General features: G+C 40.0%; 1 protein-coding gene across 1 annotated transcript in view; it reads right to left on the reverse strand.

The window, feature by feature from the left end:
• DMGDH (dimethylglycine dehydrogenase) overlaps positions 1–19,781 on the reverse strand; it is a 1,049,975-nt gene that overhangs the window by 893,811 nt on the left and 136,383 nt on the right. Inside the window, exon 2 of the mRNA XM_044063708.1 lies at positions 1,156–1,330. Within this exon, the coding sequence (XP_043919643.1) occupies positions 1,156–1,330 (175 nt within the window). The remainder of the gene's footprint in view (positions 1–1,155; positions 1,331–19,781) is intronic.

The following is a 19,781-nucleotide window of genomic DNA, read 5'->3' on the forward strand; positions in this document are numbered from 1 at the left end:
TTCACAGACAAGTGCAAATTGGGAGCTATCATAAATTTCCCCCATGACATTAACATCCTGCAAGAAGGTCTAAATCAGACAAAGCAACAGGTTAAAACTGAATGCAAAAAAGTGTATTATAGTGCCTTTTGGGAAAACATCAACCCAGATAAATTACCCCATTGATAAAACATCCTTAACAGCTGACATGGTAGTTAGAGATCTGAGAACATATGCAGACAGTTATCTGGTCTTTGATCAACACGTTCCCAAGGTGGTATGAAAATCATTCTATGTTGCCAAACTTTTAAATAAGGGCATGGCATACAGGTCCAAGGAAGTTATAGTACCACTCTATTCAGCCCTTATCAGATTCACCATTGAGTACAATACCCCCTTTTGTTGTTTCCTGACTAGGCATATGCAAAATATGAACGCCCACAGAGGTTCCTCTCCAACAGAATCCAGGGTATTAATACATTGTGTACAGAATGTCTTAGAGCCCTGTTTCTATATCTCCTACAGGTTGTTGAGAAGCGATCTGTGCTTGGCATACAAGGCATTCTTAGAGCCAGCCCTGATGGAGCTTTTGCACATCCGCAAAATGAACAGCACTGGAAACACTAGACACAGGGGTTTAAACTTTGCTTGCAACATAAATACAACATGCTGGAAAGACAGATATGCATCTTAAAGGATTTGCATGCTCTGGAATTGCCTCTCCATCCATGTGAAGCAGAGTACATCCCTAACCCTATTCAAACATAGCCATGACCACTGAATGAGAAACTGTAAATTCATCCCAGAGCTTGCTCCAGGTTTCCTATAGACAGAGTCCAACAATGACCATTCACTAAATAACATAACCCTCTTACATACCTTTTTAGTAACCCCTTAACTAAAATACCCCTCCAATTTAGATGCACATGTTACAAGGGGACTCAAATGGACTGTGTTGCGTGGCTATGCTTATAAATGCCCGGTGGTTGTTAGCCTAGCATATACCATGAACTTATGAACAATATTTTATATAATAATAATACTAATAATGATAATAACAGCACATAAAAGGACAAAGACTTCTTTTTTCAGTGTTCAGAAATCTCCAGCTATATAGTATAGTACACAGAATGCAGTATAATCTATGCAAAAATATACAAATTTTTAATATCTTACTGCATGCCATGTTGATCCTGCTGTGAGCTCTGATTTCTCTAACAGAACCACATCTCTCATGCCTGCTTTGGCTAGATGATATGCAAGGCTGACTCCAATGCATCCACCTCCAATAATGACTGCTTCTGCTGTGTCTTTCCATCTGTTTGCCAAAGATGTAGGAGGCTTGTCGTCTCTGAAAAAGCAAGTCAAAAACAGTAACATCAATGTGAATTAAAAGCACTATTGCAAACATTTTATACACCTCAAAAATGAGCAGCAAGAGATGCACATTCTGGTCTTGGTGTTGTTTCAGGACTGTAACCAGACCCTCAGGGTCATGGTTACCCTTTTAACTACTGTACGTCTAAAAATGCCTGCGTATTCCACCTTGGTAATGTACCCTTGAAGATTTAAAAAAACATGCTGTAATCTTTAGGGCACACTGTCAGAAGACCTTTTTAGCAATGCGGGTAATACACACTACTTCTTGAGCTATTTTAAGAGAAACAAATAGCTCGGTCAGGAAGTTGTCATTGTCAGACAAGTGGCAGTTACTGCCAGTTAGTACAAACGTTTAGGGATATGACCTGTGGTACACGGTTTGATTCCCTCGGTCTTTAACTACTTTGCAACCTTGAGCAAGTCACTTAAGACAGTCCTTTGGGGAAATTTGGACTTTGGGCTTCACATCATAATGGTCTCCTGGACTACATGACTAGTAACTGTCTGTGAACCTGAAACATCACCTACTGGCAGCTGCATACATACAACTTACTACAAAGATACTGCTACTCAGCTACTCAAACTAAGTCAGTAATTTCCAAATACTTTTCTTCCACTGTATTCCATTAGCAGCATATGTTTTTAAAGCCACACTTTGTTTATTTTTTATGTATGCTCAACGTTCCTATATGTCCTCCCTGAAGGTTAATGAAGGCACCCCCTTAAAAGTACAGCTGTGTAAGCAAACTTACCATAACAGTAGATATTCAGATGATCACTGCTGCAGTAGCCTTAGCTGAATGAGTTAAATCCTGCCAAAGATACAACAGCCATCCAGCTTTCAAAGCTTCAGGGCAGCTGCCATGTGTCCAAATTATCAGGCAGCTACAGCTGAGCTAACTAAAAGACAAGTTTGGGTGCCAAGCCCTTCATAGCTTTCTTCCCAACAGCCAGAGGGAGGCTGAGCCCTAAAAGGACAATGCTAAGAATAACAAAAAATAAACACACCCTGCCATAAAAGCACACCAGAAATCAAGGAGGAGGAGGGAGGGAGTGGCTGCTGCAGCAGTGATCATTTGAACATCTACTGATATAGTGCACTTATTTACACAACTGTACTATGCTCATCATATTGACTGATCAGTGCTGCAGTAGCCTTATATATAAGGGTAGATTACTATAGCTTATTATATTTGGGAGGTGGAAGGAAAAGAGTCCAGGTGCCCCTGGAGAATGGTCCTTGCAAACACTGATCTAGACCTAGAGAAGGAATCAAGCTTATAATGCTTCATTTACTTTATGCCAAACTCTCTTCCTGTTTTCTTTCCTGAACCCAAAAATGAGGGAGAAACAATACTCCATACCTTGGATGTCCACATACAACTCAGGTACTTTCTTGACAGAACTAAACCTTTCAACTCTTCTGATCAGTTGTTCATTTCTTGTGAAGGTAAGAAGGGGGGACAGCCTATGTCAAAACAGACTATTTCCAAATGGTTATCAAAGGCTGTTACCTTTTGTTATACTCGGCACAACAAAACTATTCCTGGCAAGGTCAAGGCCCACTCTACTAGGACCTTGACTACATTTGTGGCTTTTTGGAAATGTATGAATTCTAGAAGCTGCAGCTTGGTCCTTTGTACATAATTTTACAAAGCACTATAAGCTGATTGTCCATGAGAAACAATGCATTATGTGTGCCAGAGTTGCCACACAATGTCTTTAATCAGTGCATTGAACTGACATTATTATTGTGTCACTATGCAAACTGTGGGGAACATTTACTGCAGAAACGTGCACAGGTAGTTAAGATTTTATTTAGGGTGAAAATATTCAGAAAATGCTTGGTAGGTCTTTGCCTCCTTCTCAGTAAAAATATGTAGCTTTAGACAGTTTGCTACCCAAAGCTTTTGTTTGTGTCTGCCTAATTTAATAAAATACTATTATCAGAAATATGTAAAATGATTGCTGGGAGATTCAAATGCCCATATGACAAGTGCAATGACCATTTTCCAAGTCTTTTTCAAGATTGCATCAGTGGATGTGTGTGCAGCTGCAACGTGGGCATCGTTGATCACCTTCTTGAGACATAAGCTGAATGTGATTCCTTTATCTAGGTCATCCTTCAGTGTCTTTGTTATTTGAGCATTCTTTTATTGAGAATTCAAAGCGATTGAGCTTTGGGACTTTGTTGTCAAGGTGATGGAGATTAAACTCCCAGCATCAGTTCTCAAAGTTGCATACTTCTATGTAACACTAGATTTGTGCTAGCAGTTTCATCTTCTCTGCCCCCCCCTTCTGCATGATTTCACTAGGGTTTATTTAGGGTGACGACCTGCCTCTTTTGGGCTTTCACAGATCTGAAGATGTTCCTTACCGGCTAGATATTTATGAATAAAGAGGATGGACTGGAAATCATAGGAAAGCTTTAGTTGCTGGACTGACTAAATCCTGTCAGCTTTAGTCCTCAAGGTGGTGGAGATTAAGCTGAAAACACAGACCTAACATTATAATCAGTGTGCAACTTTCATTTCAGCCTGGTTAAATGTGTGGATGTGCAAGCGTGCATGCATGCTTATTTCTGGTTTTGTCATCCTCTACAAAAAAATTACATTTTGTCACAATTTTTTATTCGTTACAGTGTTCTGTAGGTATTTTGTAAAGCAACTACATGTGCTTTACATTCTCTTTTATGTAGTTTTTTTCATAACATGTAAGATTCTTATGTATTTGTTGCACCAAAATAAAACAGAAAACCAATTACTATGTTTTAAACAATTTTTTTACATTTCACAACTTTGCCCTCCTTCAACACTAACCTCATGCATCTGCAGCCAGTCTGCCTCTAAGGGTTATTTTATTTCTCACGACTGCCATCCAGCCATCAGGCATCCTATGACCAGACTAGTGGATACCCCCTTTTGATTGAGAGTTGTTTATGGGAAGCTATCACCTATGAAGTCATCAGGGTTTTTCTGCTGGCACTTATTTTGCCTCATTCATGCCCACATATACTGAAGCAGTGGGCTGCATTAAAGGTATGTCACTTGCTTCTGCAAGTGATATAACCCTCAGAAGGCTGTGCCCCCACCCCCAGTCTTACAGGTAAGCACCTACGTGTAATTTCAGGCCTTCAATGAAGATTCTACCTCAGGAGATGAGAGCAAGCGATGCCTTGTTGCTCCTCTCCCTTCTACCTGCCCTATTCTTCAGTGGACCAAAGCCATATTATCTAGGTGATGGACCCCCCACCCCAATTGATCTTGTGCAGTGTATACTCTTAAAAAATCTGCTTGCATATCAATGTTTATCTGATAACTTCATCTCATCATGTTATTGGAAGTTGGAGCCTTGACACTGAAAAAATATGTACCTAAGTTTTGACCTGCTGTGTGTGTGTTGATATGTATACATTGTGGAATACGTATATAAAAGTACTCCAGCACACATCCATAGGTAGCAGAAAGTGTCATTCACACCATAACATTATAGCACATGCTGTGACATGACAAGATGTATTCATGACTCACAAATCATGCTGTATGTCACTGTGACTAAACCCACCAGTTGACTTACTGTTGCCTACAGTTATGTTTATGCAGCTATAGTATCATGAACATCCATTACCTAGTCTGTGCATATGAACCCCTAATGTGGTAGTATTAAATCATACAGACTGCTCAACAGTACTTTGTGTTGTGATTGCTGAAGCAGATGATGTCCTTGCATTGTGGCCATTCTTGTACATAAAATATTTTGCTGCTGCCTTCTTTCACCATTTGTATGGACTTGTGGATTCACAGCTCTGCTCACTACATTTTTCAGCACTGCGCCATGTTCTCCTTGCAGAGACGTGTTCTGACAGGAAAGTTAAAGCGATTACCCTCATACTGTACTTGTTCGCCAGTCCTGTAACTACATCCCTCAGCTCAAACCCTCCAATATCTGCACTACTTTGTGTATCCCTGTCATACGTGTTCATCGGTTGGGTCTAGGCTATCTGCCCTCGGGCTTATAGAAGCCTAGCCATAACAATTCCCTGGATATTTCTTCCCACAATATTTACTTCCCTGGACCCCTGCTATACTCAGTGAGGAAAACAATACAACTTTGTGAAATGCAGTTGTTCTTAATCATTCCATCCCCTCACCCTTCTCTGAATGCATTCTCCTTAACTGTGATTTCAATCGTAGGTTCTATGCAACTGCAAACTGCCATCATAATGTGGCGTTACCAGCACACAGTACAGCAGAAGTATTATCTCCCCATATTTGCCATGACTGGGTGTGGGTAAATCCTAAAAGAAAATAAACAGTCTCTGCAAAATACAGGTAAACAAATGTTTAAGAAAAAAATGGCACGGGGATATCAAAAATATTTCTGTAACTCCTAAAACCAAGGATAGTCCAATAAATCAGAATGACTATTTAAGAGCCTCTATTCCCCCTCCCACCCTGGCACTCTTTTTTTTTTTTATTTCAAGAATGTCTGAATGTCCATTTTTTTTATTTGGCAACAGACAGTTTCAGACGAGTGAGTTCCGAAGATTATTCATCAAGGTTACAAATGGCAATGGGATGGAATTCCTCCTTTCCAGGGGGTAATTCCTCATCCTCCAGACTGTTTTGTTTCCACCTGTCCTTCATCACTTGCTGTCCCAGGGAGTGAGAGAACTGGTCCCACCTTCCCAGGTGGAAAGGGGTTTTGTTAAGGATGTTTTTAATGCCAAAGAAAAAAATGCTTGGACACCAAGTCTGGATCTTTCTTTCCTAAACATGTTTGTGATAGTGCTCAAATGGGTCACTTCACAACCTTTTACCTCTTCCTCGTTCAAGTTTCCTGGTAATACTAGATTTAAAATATGCTTACCATCACATTTGTATTTACCTAGACTTCAGCCATTTTATGTTTTTATGTGCCTGAATCACATTAGCTGTTCGCTGTCTTATTGTTTGGAATATCCACGACATCAAGACTGTTCTCAAGGTGTCTCACTTCAGTTACAGATCATTGCAGATTACAGGGATCCACATTTTCCAATATTTAAATGAGTCTTTTTCAAAGTGTTAGCAGTGTCACTCTTGGGTGAAAAATCTAGGATTCCAAGAGAACATTCAAAAGTCTTTCTTGACTCCTCACAGGATTGTCTTCCTGGGATGTCATCTAGATACTATAGTTCAAAGAGCTTTTCTTCTACAGGAAAAAATTATCTACATCTAGATCTGATTCTACAATTTTCCACTCAGACTTCAGTCACTATGAGGGAATGCCTCAAGAATTTGGGTCTCGTGTCTTGTAGGATTCTCGTAATTCCCCTGGCAAAACTCCACATGAGAAAAATACAATGGTATCTGAAGTAACTTTGGTCCCAGCACCAACATCCCTTGTTTTTTCAATCCCAGTGCAGCAAGTTGTTGTAAGAGAAATCACTTGGTTGAGAAAACAGATATCCCTAAATCCAGGTCTCCCCTTCTCCCTCCGTGCAACAAAGCAGTCAGTCCCCACAGACTCCTCAGTCTTTGCCTGGGGAGCAGTTTCAGGAAGCATAGAAGTGTAAGGTGTGTGGGATACCAAGGACAGATACCAACATATACATATAAAAGAGGTGCTTCCCCTGACCAAGGCACTCAACTCTCTGAATCATCTTTGGTCCCTGAGACTACTTCAAGTTGTTAAAGACAATACCAAAGTCATGAGGTATAACAACAAGCAAGGGAGAGCTTGGTCATATCCCCCTCTGTAAACTAGTCATGTTAGCTTGGGATATAGCTTTTCACTTTACAGGCATCCTACATTCCATCAAAAGCAAAGCTGTGTGGCATACAAGCTCAGCAGGACAAGGGCAGACCTTCACTGATGGAAACTGGATCGGGGGAAATCTTCCAGGATTTGAGCCATCTGTGAGGAGTTCCTCAAGTAGACTTCTTTGCCTCCTCTGTGAACAATCTAGCATGTTTCTTTTCCAGGACTCCATGTTATAAAGTAATCCTGGATACCACTTTAGGCATAAAAACTAAAATATTTAAACCTGTACAGTGTCTCATACAGATATTTAAGTGGAGACCTTATTCAGGTATATTAGGCATTTAGAGACCACTACATCTGGGAGCATTTAGGGTTATCAAAAAGTAGTAGAGAATGATCAGACAACCATACCTCTCAACCTGGAAACATAAAAAATCCAGACATAGGTAAAACTGGCCAAAAAATCCAGATGCTGATTAACATAAAATTTGTATACATAATTATGTAACCCCACCCACCCCGATGGAATTGTGGGATACCATCATTCAAATGCAAATTGAACAGACAAAATATTAAACATAAAATATGACCAGAATAGTGTTTTGTTTATATTAAAATTTGAGCTTGTATCAAACTATTAACTTGTATAAATATAAAATGCAATTTTCTTTTATAAAAATAAAATGAACTGCTAGTACCCTGTTTTTCTAACAATATTCTACGTTTACAAGAATAATATTTTAAATCTGTCCCTATTTTGGGGTGTTTGCTCCACATTATTTAAGGCTTTATGCAGACTTCTTGTGTTAGGAAGTTGAGAGGTATGCATTCCATACACTCAGAAATGTGAATAGTATTAATAAGATTCCATTTCAATTTAACTAGTACATAGCTCGTTCTTACTGTGGTAGTTTAATTAATTGTACAAATACTTGACCAACTGAACATATGTGTCCTCGACTATTTCTTTAAATATTCAGTTAGCTGTGGGTGTCACGCAACAGGGCAACGTCTTCAACGTGCAGTAAAAAGCTGAAATGATAGCACCTTTTCTGTACACACACATATATATATATATATATATATATATATATATATCTATATACCACTTACAGTTATCCTGAAAACTTATCTTTAACCTGATCTTAAGTTACAGATTTGATATCCATCACAGACCATATGTGAAAATTACTAAAGAGGCTCCCCGCCTTCATCCTGATAATAGCAGTCTACCTGCCCCTAACTTACCCATGTATTTGATTTTTTTTTATTTTTTTTTTATTAACTTGAGTAGACACTAATCTAAGTAGACCCTTTTACATGTTCATCACATGAGTACAGCAGTGAAAATAATGGGAACAGTTACTGAACTTCTTAGCTAAATATGAAAGCCTGTCATGCAAAAGCCGTAACGATGTAAACAGTAGTTTTGTTACAGAGATCCATTATTACCCTGGGAAATAAGTCTGCAATAACTATTTTATTTTTCCAGACAGTAAGAAAAAAGAGTGTGCTATTAGCCATCGCACATGTTCTAACTACTACCACTACTACTTGGTGAACATCAAGTAAAACTATCCATAGTCTGATGTGTAACAACCTTTTAGAAGGCACTCAACTGTCTATCAAACAGAAGTAGTCTTTACATGATGTCCATATAGAAGCAGTCTTTACATGATGTCCAAATAGAAGCAGTCTTTACACGATGTCCAAATAGAAGCAGTCTTTACACGATGTCCAAATAGAAGCAGTCTTTACATGATGTCCAAATAGAAGCAGTCTTTACATGATGTCCAAATAGAAGCAGTCTTTACATGATGTCCAAATAGAAGCAGTCTTTACATGATGTCCAAATAGAAGCAGTCTTTACATGATGTCCAAATAGAAGCAGTCTTTACATGATGTCCACACAGAAGTAATCTTTACATGATGTCCAAATAGAAGCAGTCTTTACACGATGTCCAAATGGAAGCAGTCTTTACATGATGTCCAATTAGAAGTAGTCTTTACACAATGTCCAAATAGAAGCAGTCTTTACACGATGTCCAAATAGAAGCAGTCTTTACACGATGTCCAAATAGAAGTAGTCTTTACACGATGTCCAAATAGAAGTAGTCTTTACACGATGTCCAAATAGAAGCAGTCTTTACATGATGTCCAAATAGAAGCAGTCTTTACATGATGTCCAAATAGAAGCAGTCTTTACATGATGTCTAAATAGGAGTCTTTATATGACGTCCAAATAGAAGGAGTCTTTACATGATGTCCAAACAGAAGTAGTTCAGTGCCTTCTAACAGGTTGCTACCCCTCAGAGTGTGGACAGTTTTGCTTTACATGATGTCTGTCAAATAGAAGCAGTTTGAAGATTACAATCTGAAGTGCAACAAGGAGTTAGAAGGCACTCAAAGTGCACACAAGGAAGAGAAAGTTCAGTCTCTGAAAACTGTCTTCAATCCAACATGCACTGATCAAACGTGGTCATTTCCAACTCAATTTTTGCAACTAACACATTTCCTCATTGAAATAAGCTGCTTTTATATCACAATGAGCAAAAGCTACTGTTTTACAATTCATGGACCCACATTTTCTGACATATTACCATTTTTAAAATTAAACAGGAAAGCAAAACTTCCCTTCAAAGCTTTTTGTTTCATGCACCACTATAGATGACCTACTGAAAATTTAATACGGTTCACCAAATCAAAACATCACATATGCATTACTAACCCATTGATTCCAGTATCACATATTAAAATTAAGCATAAAAACAGAAGTATTTTAAATACTGCACTTACCCTGCAATGAGGTTAATTACTCTAAGAAGATCCAAGCAGTGGTGAAAATGAACTGAGAGAATGCTGGCTCAAAGGCAATGAACATGTATCCATAGAAATCGCCACAGTTACTGTTCATAGGTGTTTACTAGGCTATTGACCCTGGAGCCTTTACAAGCCTAGCCCATAGAAGTGACCTGGCATTGTGCTGCCCGTCGTTAGTTCCCAGTGCCTCTATCAAGTAGAGCCACTGGAATGATTCCACAGGGGGGGGGGCTTCCTATTTCTCATCCACTCATCAAAATTTCTCTTCAAGAGAGCTAGTGAGGTGCTCTGCTTGACATGTATGGGAAGTCTATTCCAGAGCATGGGCAGTCTCTGGGTTATGAACCTCTCCCTCCAACATGTTTGGTTGATTGTGGTAATGAGGTTGAGGTCTCTGGAGCATGTGGAGTGGAGGGATTGGGATTTCTTTAGATGTAGCATTTCTAACAGAGCTGGGTCAGACATAGCTTTGTAAGTCAAGCAGAGATCACCTCTTAGTAGATGATATGAGACAGAGAATAGCTGGAGTTTTTTGATTCTGTCCATATAGGATGTGTGTTTAAGGCCTAAGATCCTCTTCGTGAGGTACTTTTGTGGCCTCTCCAGCTGTTGCATGTGTCATTTGAGGTACATGCCAAATGGGGCATTATACTCTATGACTGGTCTAATGAGGGAAGACTAGAGAGAAATGATGACCACTTTCTTCCTGGATGCAAAACCCTTAGTAATGAGATGTGCCACATAGACGGATTTTATAACCACAGTGGCAATGTGGTGTTTGAAGGAGAGGTTGCTATCAACCTGTGTCCCCAGATCTCTTATAACTTCAGTGTTCAGTGGGCTCCTATCAATGTGGTAATTAGTGGGAATTGAGATTTTCCCAAGGGGGATGACAACACATTTTTTTGCCATTAAGCTTAAGGCCATGGTTTTGACACCAGTCACTGGTCTCAGTGAGGCCTTTCTGTAGGATGCCTGCATCACTTGGGGAGATAATAATGGCTCCCAGCTTGCAGTAGTCTGTGAATTTGGTCAGCCAGAGTCTCTCAGTGTTGGCCTGGATTTCTGTGAAGTAGATGCCAAACAGGAGAGGACCCAGGACCAATCCCTGTGGGACGTCACTCATGACTGGTCGGTAGTCTGATTTGGAGTCTGCTACTTTCACACTGTGAGTTCTATCTGTGACACAATTTGCAACCCACCTAATGATATAGGGGCTGATGCCTAGTTTGCTGAGTTTATCAATAATTCCTGAGTGAGGAATGGTATCAAATGTCTTGGCCAGATCGAGGTAGGCTGTATGATCTGCCTTACCTTCATCCACCACTCTGGTGACTGACTGAAAGAAATCAACCAGGTTGAGCAGGCACGATCTCCCTTTCACAAAACCAAATTGCATGGGATCTAGAGTTTGGAGACTCCCTATATCCTTGCTAATTAGGTCCATGATGATGGGCTCCATAGCCTTATATATCAGACTTGTCAGGCTGATGGGACAAAAATTCCCAGGGTCTGTAGTCACTCCTCCTTTATGGAGAGGGATGACTGTAGCACTGCACCATTCGGTAGGGACAAGGCCTGAGGTGAGGCTGTGAGAGAACAGAGCACACAGATTTGGTGCCAGTTCAATTTGTAATTCATGTAGAACACAGCTAGGGATATTGTTGGGTCCCATGGAAGCTGTACTCTTGGGCCTTAGACAATGCAGCTTTAACCTGTGCTGTGGTAATGCTGGGTGCCTGGCATTCTTCCGGTACTGAGATTGGTCCTTTAGAGGGGGAAAGTTGGCACTGAATCTATCGGCCAGTATGTTAGCAGTATCTCTTGGCTCAGTATAGGAGGTACCATTGTGCAGTTACTCAGAGCAAATCTGGGTACTGCCATGGAGATTTTTGATACGACTATAGAAGGCTTTGTGGTTGTTTTTAGTGTCTGCCGCAATTCTGCCTTCATAGCTGGCTTTGCAGTTTTGATGAGGGATTTCAACTTTTTTGTTGAGGCTAATAAGGGAATTTTTCCATTCTTGGGACTTCACCTTTTTCTGCAACAGTTTCTTCCTTCTGTTGTAGAGTTTATTAATGGCAGGGTACCACCAGACTGGCTTCATTTTTTTGGATGAGAGCATCTTGGTTCTTTTGGGTATGGTTAGTTCCATTGGTGTATGATTCGGCAGTCATGCATCAATTTTCCATTGTCATGGGTGCCGTGAAGTCAGCCACCTCTGTTTTTGGGAGTCCAAAGTCAGCTTTGGAGAAGTTTTTCATGATGGATACCTTTGAGGGAGGTGTGGGTGAGATGTGGATTTCCATGGTGATTAGTTTGTGGTCGGATCTAACTGGGGAGGAATTGACTTGGTGTAGAGCAACAGTTGCCCATGTTAGCAATAACCAGGTCAAGGATGTTGCTTCCTCTAGTGGGGATAAGAATGAGCTGGTTCAGATTATTGGAACTGATGAATTCCAGGAAGCGTTGGGCCAGTGCATTGGTGCATGAGTAGTTTTCCCAGTTGATGGAGAGGTAGTTGAAGTCACCTAGTATGAGAGGGTTGGGGTGGATCTTAATAGTTTCCAGGGTGCTTAGGAATGTGGAGTGAGAGTCTTGGGACATGGTTGGGAATCTATAGCAGGCTACGACCTGAACTGCCATCTTACTCAATGTTAGTTGTACCTGGAGTATCTCAGATGCGTTATGCTGGGCTACTAGTCTGGAGGTGTGTATATCTTTTATGAATATGGAGACACCACCGCCTTTGATGCTTCAGTCCATGTTCTGGGGTCAAAAGGTGTGGAATGACTTATAGCCTGGTAGTGCAGGGGTGCTTTCTGCTGCTTTAAACCAGGTCTCTGTTACATCACAAATGTCGATGTTCTCCATTTTGAGGAGTGCTTCGTGTGAGTGCATCTTGAGATTTAGACTTCTAGCATTGAGTAGCATAACCCTCAGATTGCATTTATTTATATCTGTTATGGTGGCAGATTGGTCTTTGGAATACCACCTAAAAAAGGCACTATAGAGATTCAGTACCTGGAAATCCAGGGGTGACAGATGCAGGCCATCTCTGGCAAAGTACTGAAGTCTCTCAGTCATGTCATCCCTAGCAGACAGATATTGGATTCCCTTAGAATGACACCAGAAACTTAGCCAATTGTTGAAGTCAATCATTTTTTGTTTGTACTGTGGTATCATTCTGGGCGATGGTAAGATGCTGCTCAGGGCTAGGGTCATACCTGCCTGAGCCACGTAATGCGAGAGCTCCACCATGTCTCTTTTCATGTAGTCTGGGGAGGTGCATCTCAGGTCATTCACACCCACATGGACAATGACAGAGTCATACTTGTACTTGTTGTGGAGTGACCTGAGTGTGTGTGTTATGTGTCGGATTCTGGCACCTGATAGACAGCTGACTGTTATCTTCTCCTTATTCAACCTAGTGAGTGGGACATCAGTGTGCCTCACTATCGAGTCGCCTATGATTAGTGGGACATCAGTGTGCCTCACTATAGAGTTACCTATGATTAGTGTATTGGGCAAGCTGTTTCGCCTTAGGGGCTTAGGTTGAGGAGCACACTGTGTAGGTGAGCTATGTGTCTTGTGGCTTGTGCTGCGTTGTGGTGGTCGAGTGCGTTTCTGCCTTAGATGTTTCTGCTGTTTGGGGAGATTTCTATTGAGAGCCTCCGTGAAGGTGGGTGTGTGGTTTGTGTTTTTATGTGAGTGCTGTGATGGTCTGTGTTCTGGAGAGCTATGTGTTCCATGTGGTGTGATGCAGGAGTTGACCTTCTCCTCTTGACCAGCTATTCCCGTCTTGGCTGGAGAGTGCATGGTTTCCAATTTGGAGATATAAGCGCATCTCTCACAAGTCTGAGTGTTGGGAGGTAAGAGGGGAGGGTTGTCTCTGTACATGAGGCAGTTGCTACACTGCCTCAGAATTCCCAAGTTCACCAGGTTAATAGAAGAAAGCACAGGAAACTGACCTTTAGACATGCCAGGAGGATGATTATCATTACCAAGTACTGGAGCGGTTTCCTTATAGGACGTCTAGTGCTGAAAGCACTTATGTGTGCTACAATAATTGCTATAAAAAGTCTGAAGAAGTGCTAGGCGAATAAGCTAATTAAAGTGCAAGAGAGAAGAGAAAGTTGAAAGGGATAGAAAAAACTGCCGAAACAGCAAATAAACTACAATTTCAGAGCCAGAAACCACTCCTCTTGTTGTAGATAGCTTACCTAGTGCTTTCCGTTCCCAATGATACGCTGGAAGGCTTCCCTTTAACACAGAAAGGTCTGGGGAACTCAGAAACATATAAAACAGTCCTGGATACAGCAAATCTGTATCTGCACTACTCTAGTAACAGGAAAGGTGGAAAACAAGCTTAGAACTTTTTTTTTTGGGGGGGGGGCAGAAAAAAACAGTTAACTTATAGCTGGAATACCTCAGAAAGGGATTAAAACCATGCAACTGAAGCTCTGGATTCTGCAGACCTATATTTAGACTATGCTACTGAATTTTAAGGTTAAAAACTCAGTAAGAAAAAACTCACAATGAAGTACAGCTTAATCATTCTAGTCAAAAGAATAGCACTTGCAGTATGTAAAAATACAGTTAAACAGCAAAGAAATGCAGTAAAATGCAGTTAAACAGTAGTGAATTGCAGTAGATAGCAATTAAATATAGTTAAATCAGTAGATTGCTTTGAAACAGTAGCTCACAAATCACAATAACAGAGCACAAATAAAGCAGCAATTCAGTAAAATACTGTCATCAATTTAGTGAGGCTACCAAAAAGCAGTAATAAATATGGCAAACAGCAAAATGAAGTAGAAGGAGGTACATTTTTTTTGTCATTTAGTTACTACTGATGCAGTAACCCATGTGCCACAACAGAAATTCCCCTCTGCTCCCTCATGCAATGCAATAATCCCAATACACAAAATTAACAAAAAGCATGTCTTTAGAACTGTCAAAAAGCCCTGAAACAACTGTTTTTTTAAATCTCCTGCATCTCCGACTCAGAGATATACTATCCATCTCTACTATAAATAGTATCCCCAAAACACAAGAAGTTCGAACCACAAACTTACGCAAAGCACAGCTCTTGAATGACTCAAGTGAAATTGTAAACTCGTAATGTTTGCAGTGACATTTTCACATTGTAAATTTGTAATAATGTATGCCCTCAAATCTTTAATTGTAAGTGATGTGACTGTCCCACTACAGTGTTTAGTTTTATATTTCCAAGCCCACATATTTTACCCATTCGTCAACCACTTCAGCAAAGAAAGGCTGAGACGTTTGGTGCCAAGTACGAGCTGTTAGAGGTATGATTCAGGGTGATCTTAAAGGAAATGCCTTCAACATATAGGAATTTAAAAATATACACCCTCTTACAAAAGGTAACAGTTATAAAGCAGCACGTATTTCCTTAATTTACTGTACAGTAAACTACTAAGCAAATTCAGACAAACTGTAGTTTGCAGACAGTTCAAAATGTATATATCATACTACATACATATTTTTCTTGTAAACTCATTCCAGCAGGTGTCTTTTGTTGTCTAGCATACATACACTTGCTTAAAAGCATGCACAGTACACACACACAGTCTTGATTTTAAAATTAACAATGCAAAAGTTGCTCTTCTGTATATGCTGGTAAGACATAGGTTACAATGATAACCCACTAACAGTCATTGTATGTTTTACTGTTTTGCTGTCACTTCATGAGCTACTGGTTGCGTGTGTATCTTTCTATTTTACTTAAGTTGTTGCAGTGTGTATTTTATGCTGTTTTTTTCTCCTTTGGTCTGCCATCTAAAGAAACCCTTTGCTCAAAAGATCCAGTCAACAAACAGAAATAAGTAAATTCACAGTAAAAACGTGGCCATTATGTATCATTAAACATGCCTGAAATCAAACCTAACAGCTTACGTGATCACATAATATATGAAGGCAAAACGTTGTCAGAATAGTTCTTTAATGATGGTCACAAGATAAAAAATAAATCTTCATACAAGTCATTAAAACATATTAATTTCCTTAACCACAAAGCACAGAATCACATTACACATCAGCATTCGAAACACTATACTCACAAAACATGTACGTCACTGAGGAATATGGTATCTTGAGGCCAGCAGTGTAGTAAAAGCAGTTATCTGCCAAACTGAGCATCCAAGTACAGTTACAAATAAAAATTATAGCACTCAGCAACTGTCCCACTCTGATTTCTTGATTTTAACAGCAGGTCCAATGACATTTCTTTACTGCTAATTCAATAACCAGAAAAGGCGTGCTGCAACAAAAGAAAATTTGCTTGTCTAAACCCCCAGTTAGACAGTGCGAGCCAGTCACATGGGGATACACAGGTGGGCTATCGGCTGTGGGCAAGAGTCCTAGGTAAGGGCCACCTCTTCAAAGTAAGCACGAAGCGAGAATAGACAGCTTATGTTTAAAAGTATAGAGCAGCAAAAACAAGTTTAAAGCAGTGAAACACAGATAAATAATAGAGACGTACAGTACAAAAATATTTAGTATGGTTAAACAGCACAGATAACTAGAAGAGAGGCCTCCCTGCTACGAACAGACACAGTTTCGCCTTCCAAAATGTACATAAGTTTAAGTACATACAATGAGTTCTTTGTTCGCCATTTTAGCCGCCTATGTGAAAAATAAAGTGGCTTTTACCATTTCTTGTATTTTATTGTGGCAATTTCAATTACTTAAACTTTTATTTATTTTTTTTTAAAGTTGAAATACTGTGGAACTGGAGAGTCTGACAGGCAGTCAGGCACTGCCTCACAAAGCTGGAGATGACATGATGATATCACCTGCATTTTAACAAAATAAAAAAAGGAAATCGGGAATTAAAGGGGCCACTCGGAAATTCTTGGCACCCCATTATTTTACCCTCAAAACCGATAATTTCTGAGGAATTCTGTACAATCGAGAGGTATGCAGACAACCTATGTAGAAGATTCTATAAAAATGAAAAGTATACTAACTGGTTCTCTGAGAGAGTAGCTGATGCATGGAATAAACTACCAAATTACATTAAAGCAAGCAGTAATTTAGATATTTTTAAAAACAGCCTGGACACTTATCATGAGAACAATGGTTTTGGTATATTGGCAATCTAGAAGGGCAATACTGTCACTGCTTGAAATGTTTGTATATGTGTGTGTGTAAAGAAAACCTTGGTAGATCACAGCTTTAGGACATGAGCAGTGTGGTGTTTCTGATAATTTTGGAAATTCATTACCAAGAGTTTAATCAGTCTGTCATTAGGATTTTCAATTGTAAAGTATTTCTGTATACACAGTGGCAGGTACCACCACCAAATATTAAACGTACAATGGGAAGTAATGCAAATGTATGACTACTACAGACATATTTCTCAAGCATGTGATATCCGTGTGTGAGTCACATATATGTGCAGTTGCTCATGTCCAAAAGGCAGGCTTCATGAACTGGGCAAGGACTCCAAAGGTAAACTAAGCATTCTTAGTGTACTTAGCTGAGTAAATTGTAGTCTGTTCATTGATTTGTCTTGAGCATCTCTCACAATTATGACTTAAAGATGGGATTACTCATCTAAAAACACATATGATTGTGAGGAGCAGTAGATAAAAATGATGCACTCATTTATATAATGCAAAGTGAGAATACTTTGAGAGACAACTACACATTTTTAAATGCGAAGCCAGCTGGAAGAAACGTAGGCTCATAGGAAAGTACAAGGCTAGCTACCCTTGCAGGGCATTTTAAGCCTATCCAATATCCCATCTGGTTATAGATTGGCCTTACCCACTCCATGGTCAACAATTATTTATTACCCTTAATGAAAATAACTGTGATCGATGGCCACAGTGGTGCAGTAGTTAGAATTGTCGCCTCACAGCAAGAGGCTCTTTGGTTCGATTCATTGCTGGATAGCTTTCTGTGCGGAGTTCTGCATGTCCTCCCTGTGGTCAAGTGAATTTTAAAGACATGCAGGTAGGTGTATGAGTGGGTGTGGCTTCCTTGAAGATTGGGAGTCAGACTGGCAACTCTACACTGTAAAAATCCACTGCCAATCATAACCGGACCGGTGATCTGCTGTGGAGACCTCTAACTGGGAAAAGCCGAAAGACAATGAAAATAACTGTGATCACACTATGAATAGTTTGAGGGGCCCATGCACTTGAGTATTTTGGAGCTGCCTCTATCCATTAGTAGTAGAATTAATACAGTAAAATAATAAAGTAGTAGAACAAAAGGAGAATGTAAGTAATAACATTTTAAATTTCCTTCTTCGCTCTTGAATATTTGTTCAATGCCAGAACAAGCTTCAGCTCCCACACAGTTATGAAGTGGATTAAGCAGGTAATCAGAGAATGAATTTATGAATGAGTAAGTGTACTAAAGGCCTCACAACACAGTTGTCCTGACACTGTGCTAGGACTGAGATGGTCTGCAAAACTGGATGACCGTGTTGAGGATACTACAAGAAATTTCATCTGTACATGCCACATGGGTTTGTGAAAAACCAATACAGATGAACATATTTCTGCTGTTATAAACATGATGACAGCACTGATGAACAGATGACTTTCAACACATTTTCAGACCTATTTCTTTGACTTACATTTCACTTGGTATGCTTTACATGTGTACGTCATTTAACAGGATTCACAATACTACGCTGTGAACAGTGACAAGCTTGGCTATGAGTAACTTTACCTTTCACGCATGTACTGCGGATACAGATAACTGCCTGCATATGTCTTCATGTTAGTCATTATGGAGCCATGTTTTATCATCCATAAAATGAGTCACTATTAACCTGGGTATTGCTAAAGACATCTGACTTTCATGCAGGTCACACTTTTTAATACTTGGGGTTGACCATCAAGTACTGCTTTATGAGTAACTGAGAAACATGCTGCTGGTGTCTGATACATGTCATTTTTACGGACATCAGATTGCTCTACTGTTTTTTGTTTTGCAGAGCATTCTGCCTTTTTGCTTTTCAACTTTCCCTTAGATATTAGTTTACATAATGTAAATCTCCTATCACGGTGGTGTTCCTGGACACCGGGTATGTTTGAAGTCCAGTACGTTCAGCTTTGGCAGTTATCAGCTTATGCACCTGCTTACTACATACAGTTGTATTCTTCTGTACAGGGTCATTATATTTTGAAACAAAAATGCCTGTAAAAGCCCCAGTTTAAGGGTTCCAGTACTTTTAAAGGTGCAGTGAGTTTTACCAGCCAGAGTTGGAATTACATTACAATAATGTCTCCTTACTAATCTTATTATTTCCCTACACTGCTGTGTTACAGTTCTTTGAATGTAGGTTATACCACATCCTCTGCATCTGCATGTTATGATTCTCCTTCAATAGTCCTGTTCTGCCACACTACACCAATGTCCTAAAATCATAATCATCAACCCCCTTTCCTCCCATTTTTCTACACAGGGTCAGGGGGTTCTGTCGACTGTCAACAATTCTCTCACAATTCAGTACCACTCTCCTACCTTCTTCAATAGTCATGCCTAAGCCTGACTGTAGCTTATCTTCTCTCACACAATCTATCCTTCTTTTTGCTGGACACCCGTTTTCCTCTTGCCATTTTCCTGTCTGTCCCAAATCTTCTTCACCAGATTGTTTCCTGCAAATGTGCATGAACCGCTGTAATCTGTTCTCTTCGACATTCTCTGCGATTGGAGCTGCCTGAGCTTCTGCTCTGATGCACTCATTTCTTCATCGTGTTTCCTAGCACCCATCTCAGGCACTTCATCTTCACCATCTCTAGGTTCCTCACCTGCCCTGACTTTACTCCCCAGCATTCTGTAACATACAGTAGTACTGGATGCACCATTGC

The sequence above is a fragment of the Protopterus annectens genome, chromosome 2.part2 (assembly GCF_019279795.1).
Source record: "Protopterus annectens isolate FY-2018-M chromosome 2.part2, PAN1.0, whole genome shotgun sequence".
Lineage (NCBI taxonomy): Eukaryota > Metazoa > Chordata > Ceratodontiformes > Protopteridae > Protopterus > Protopterus annectens.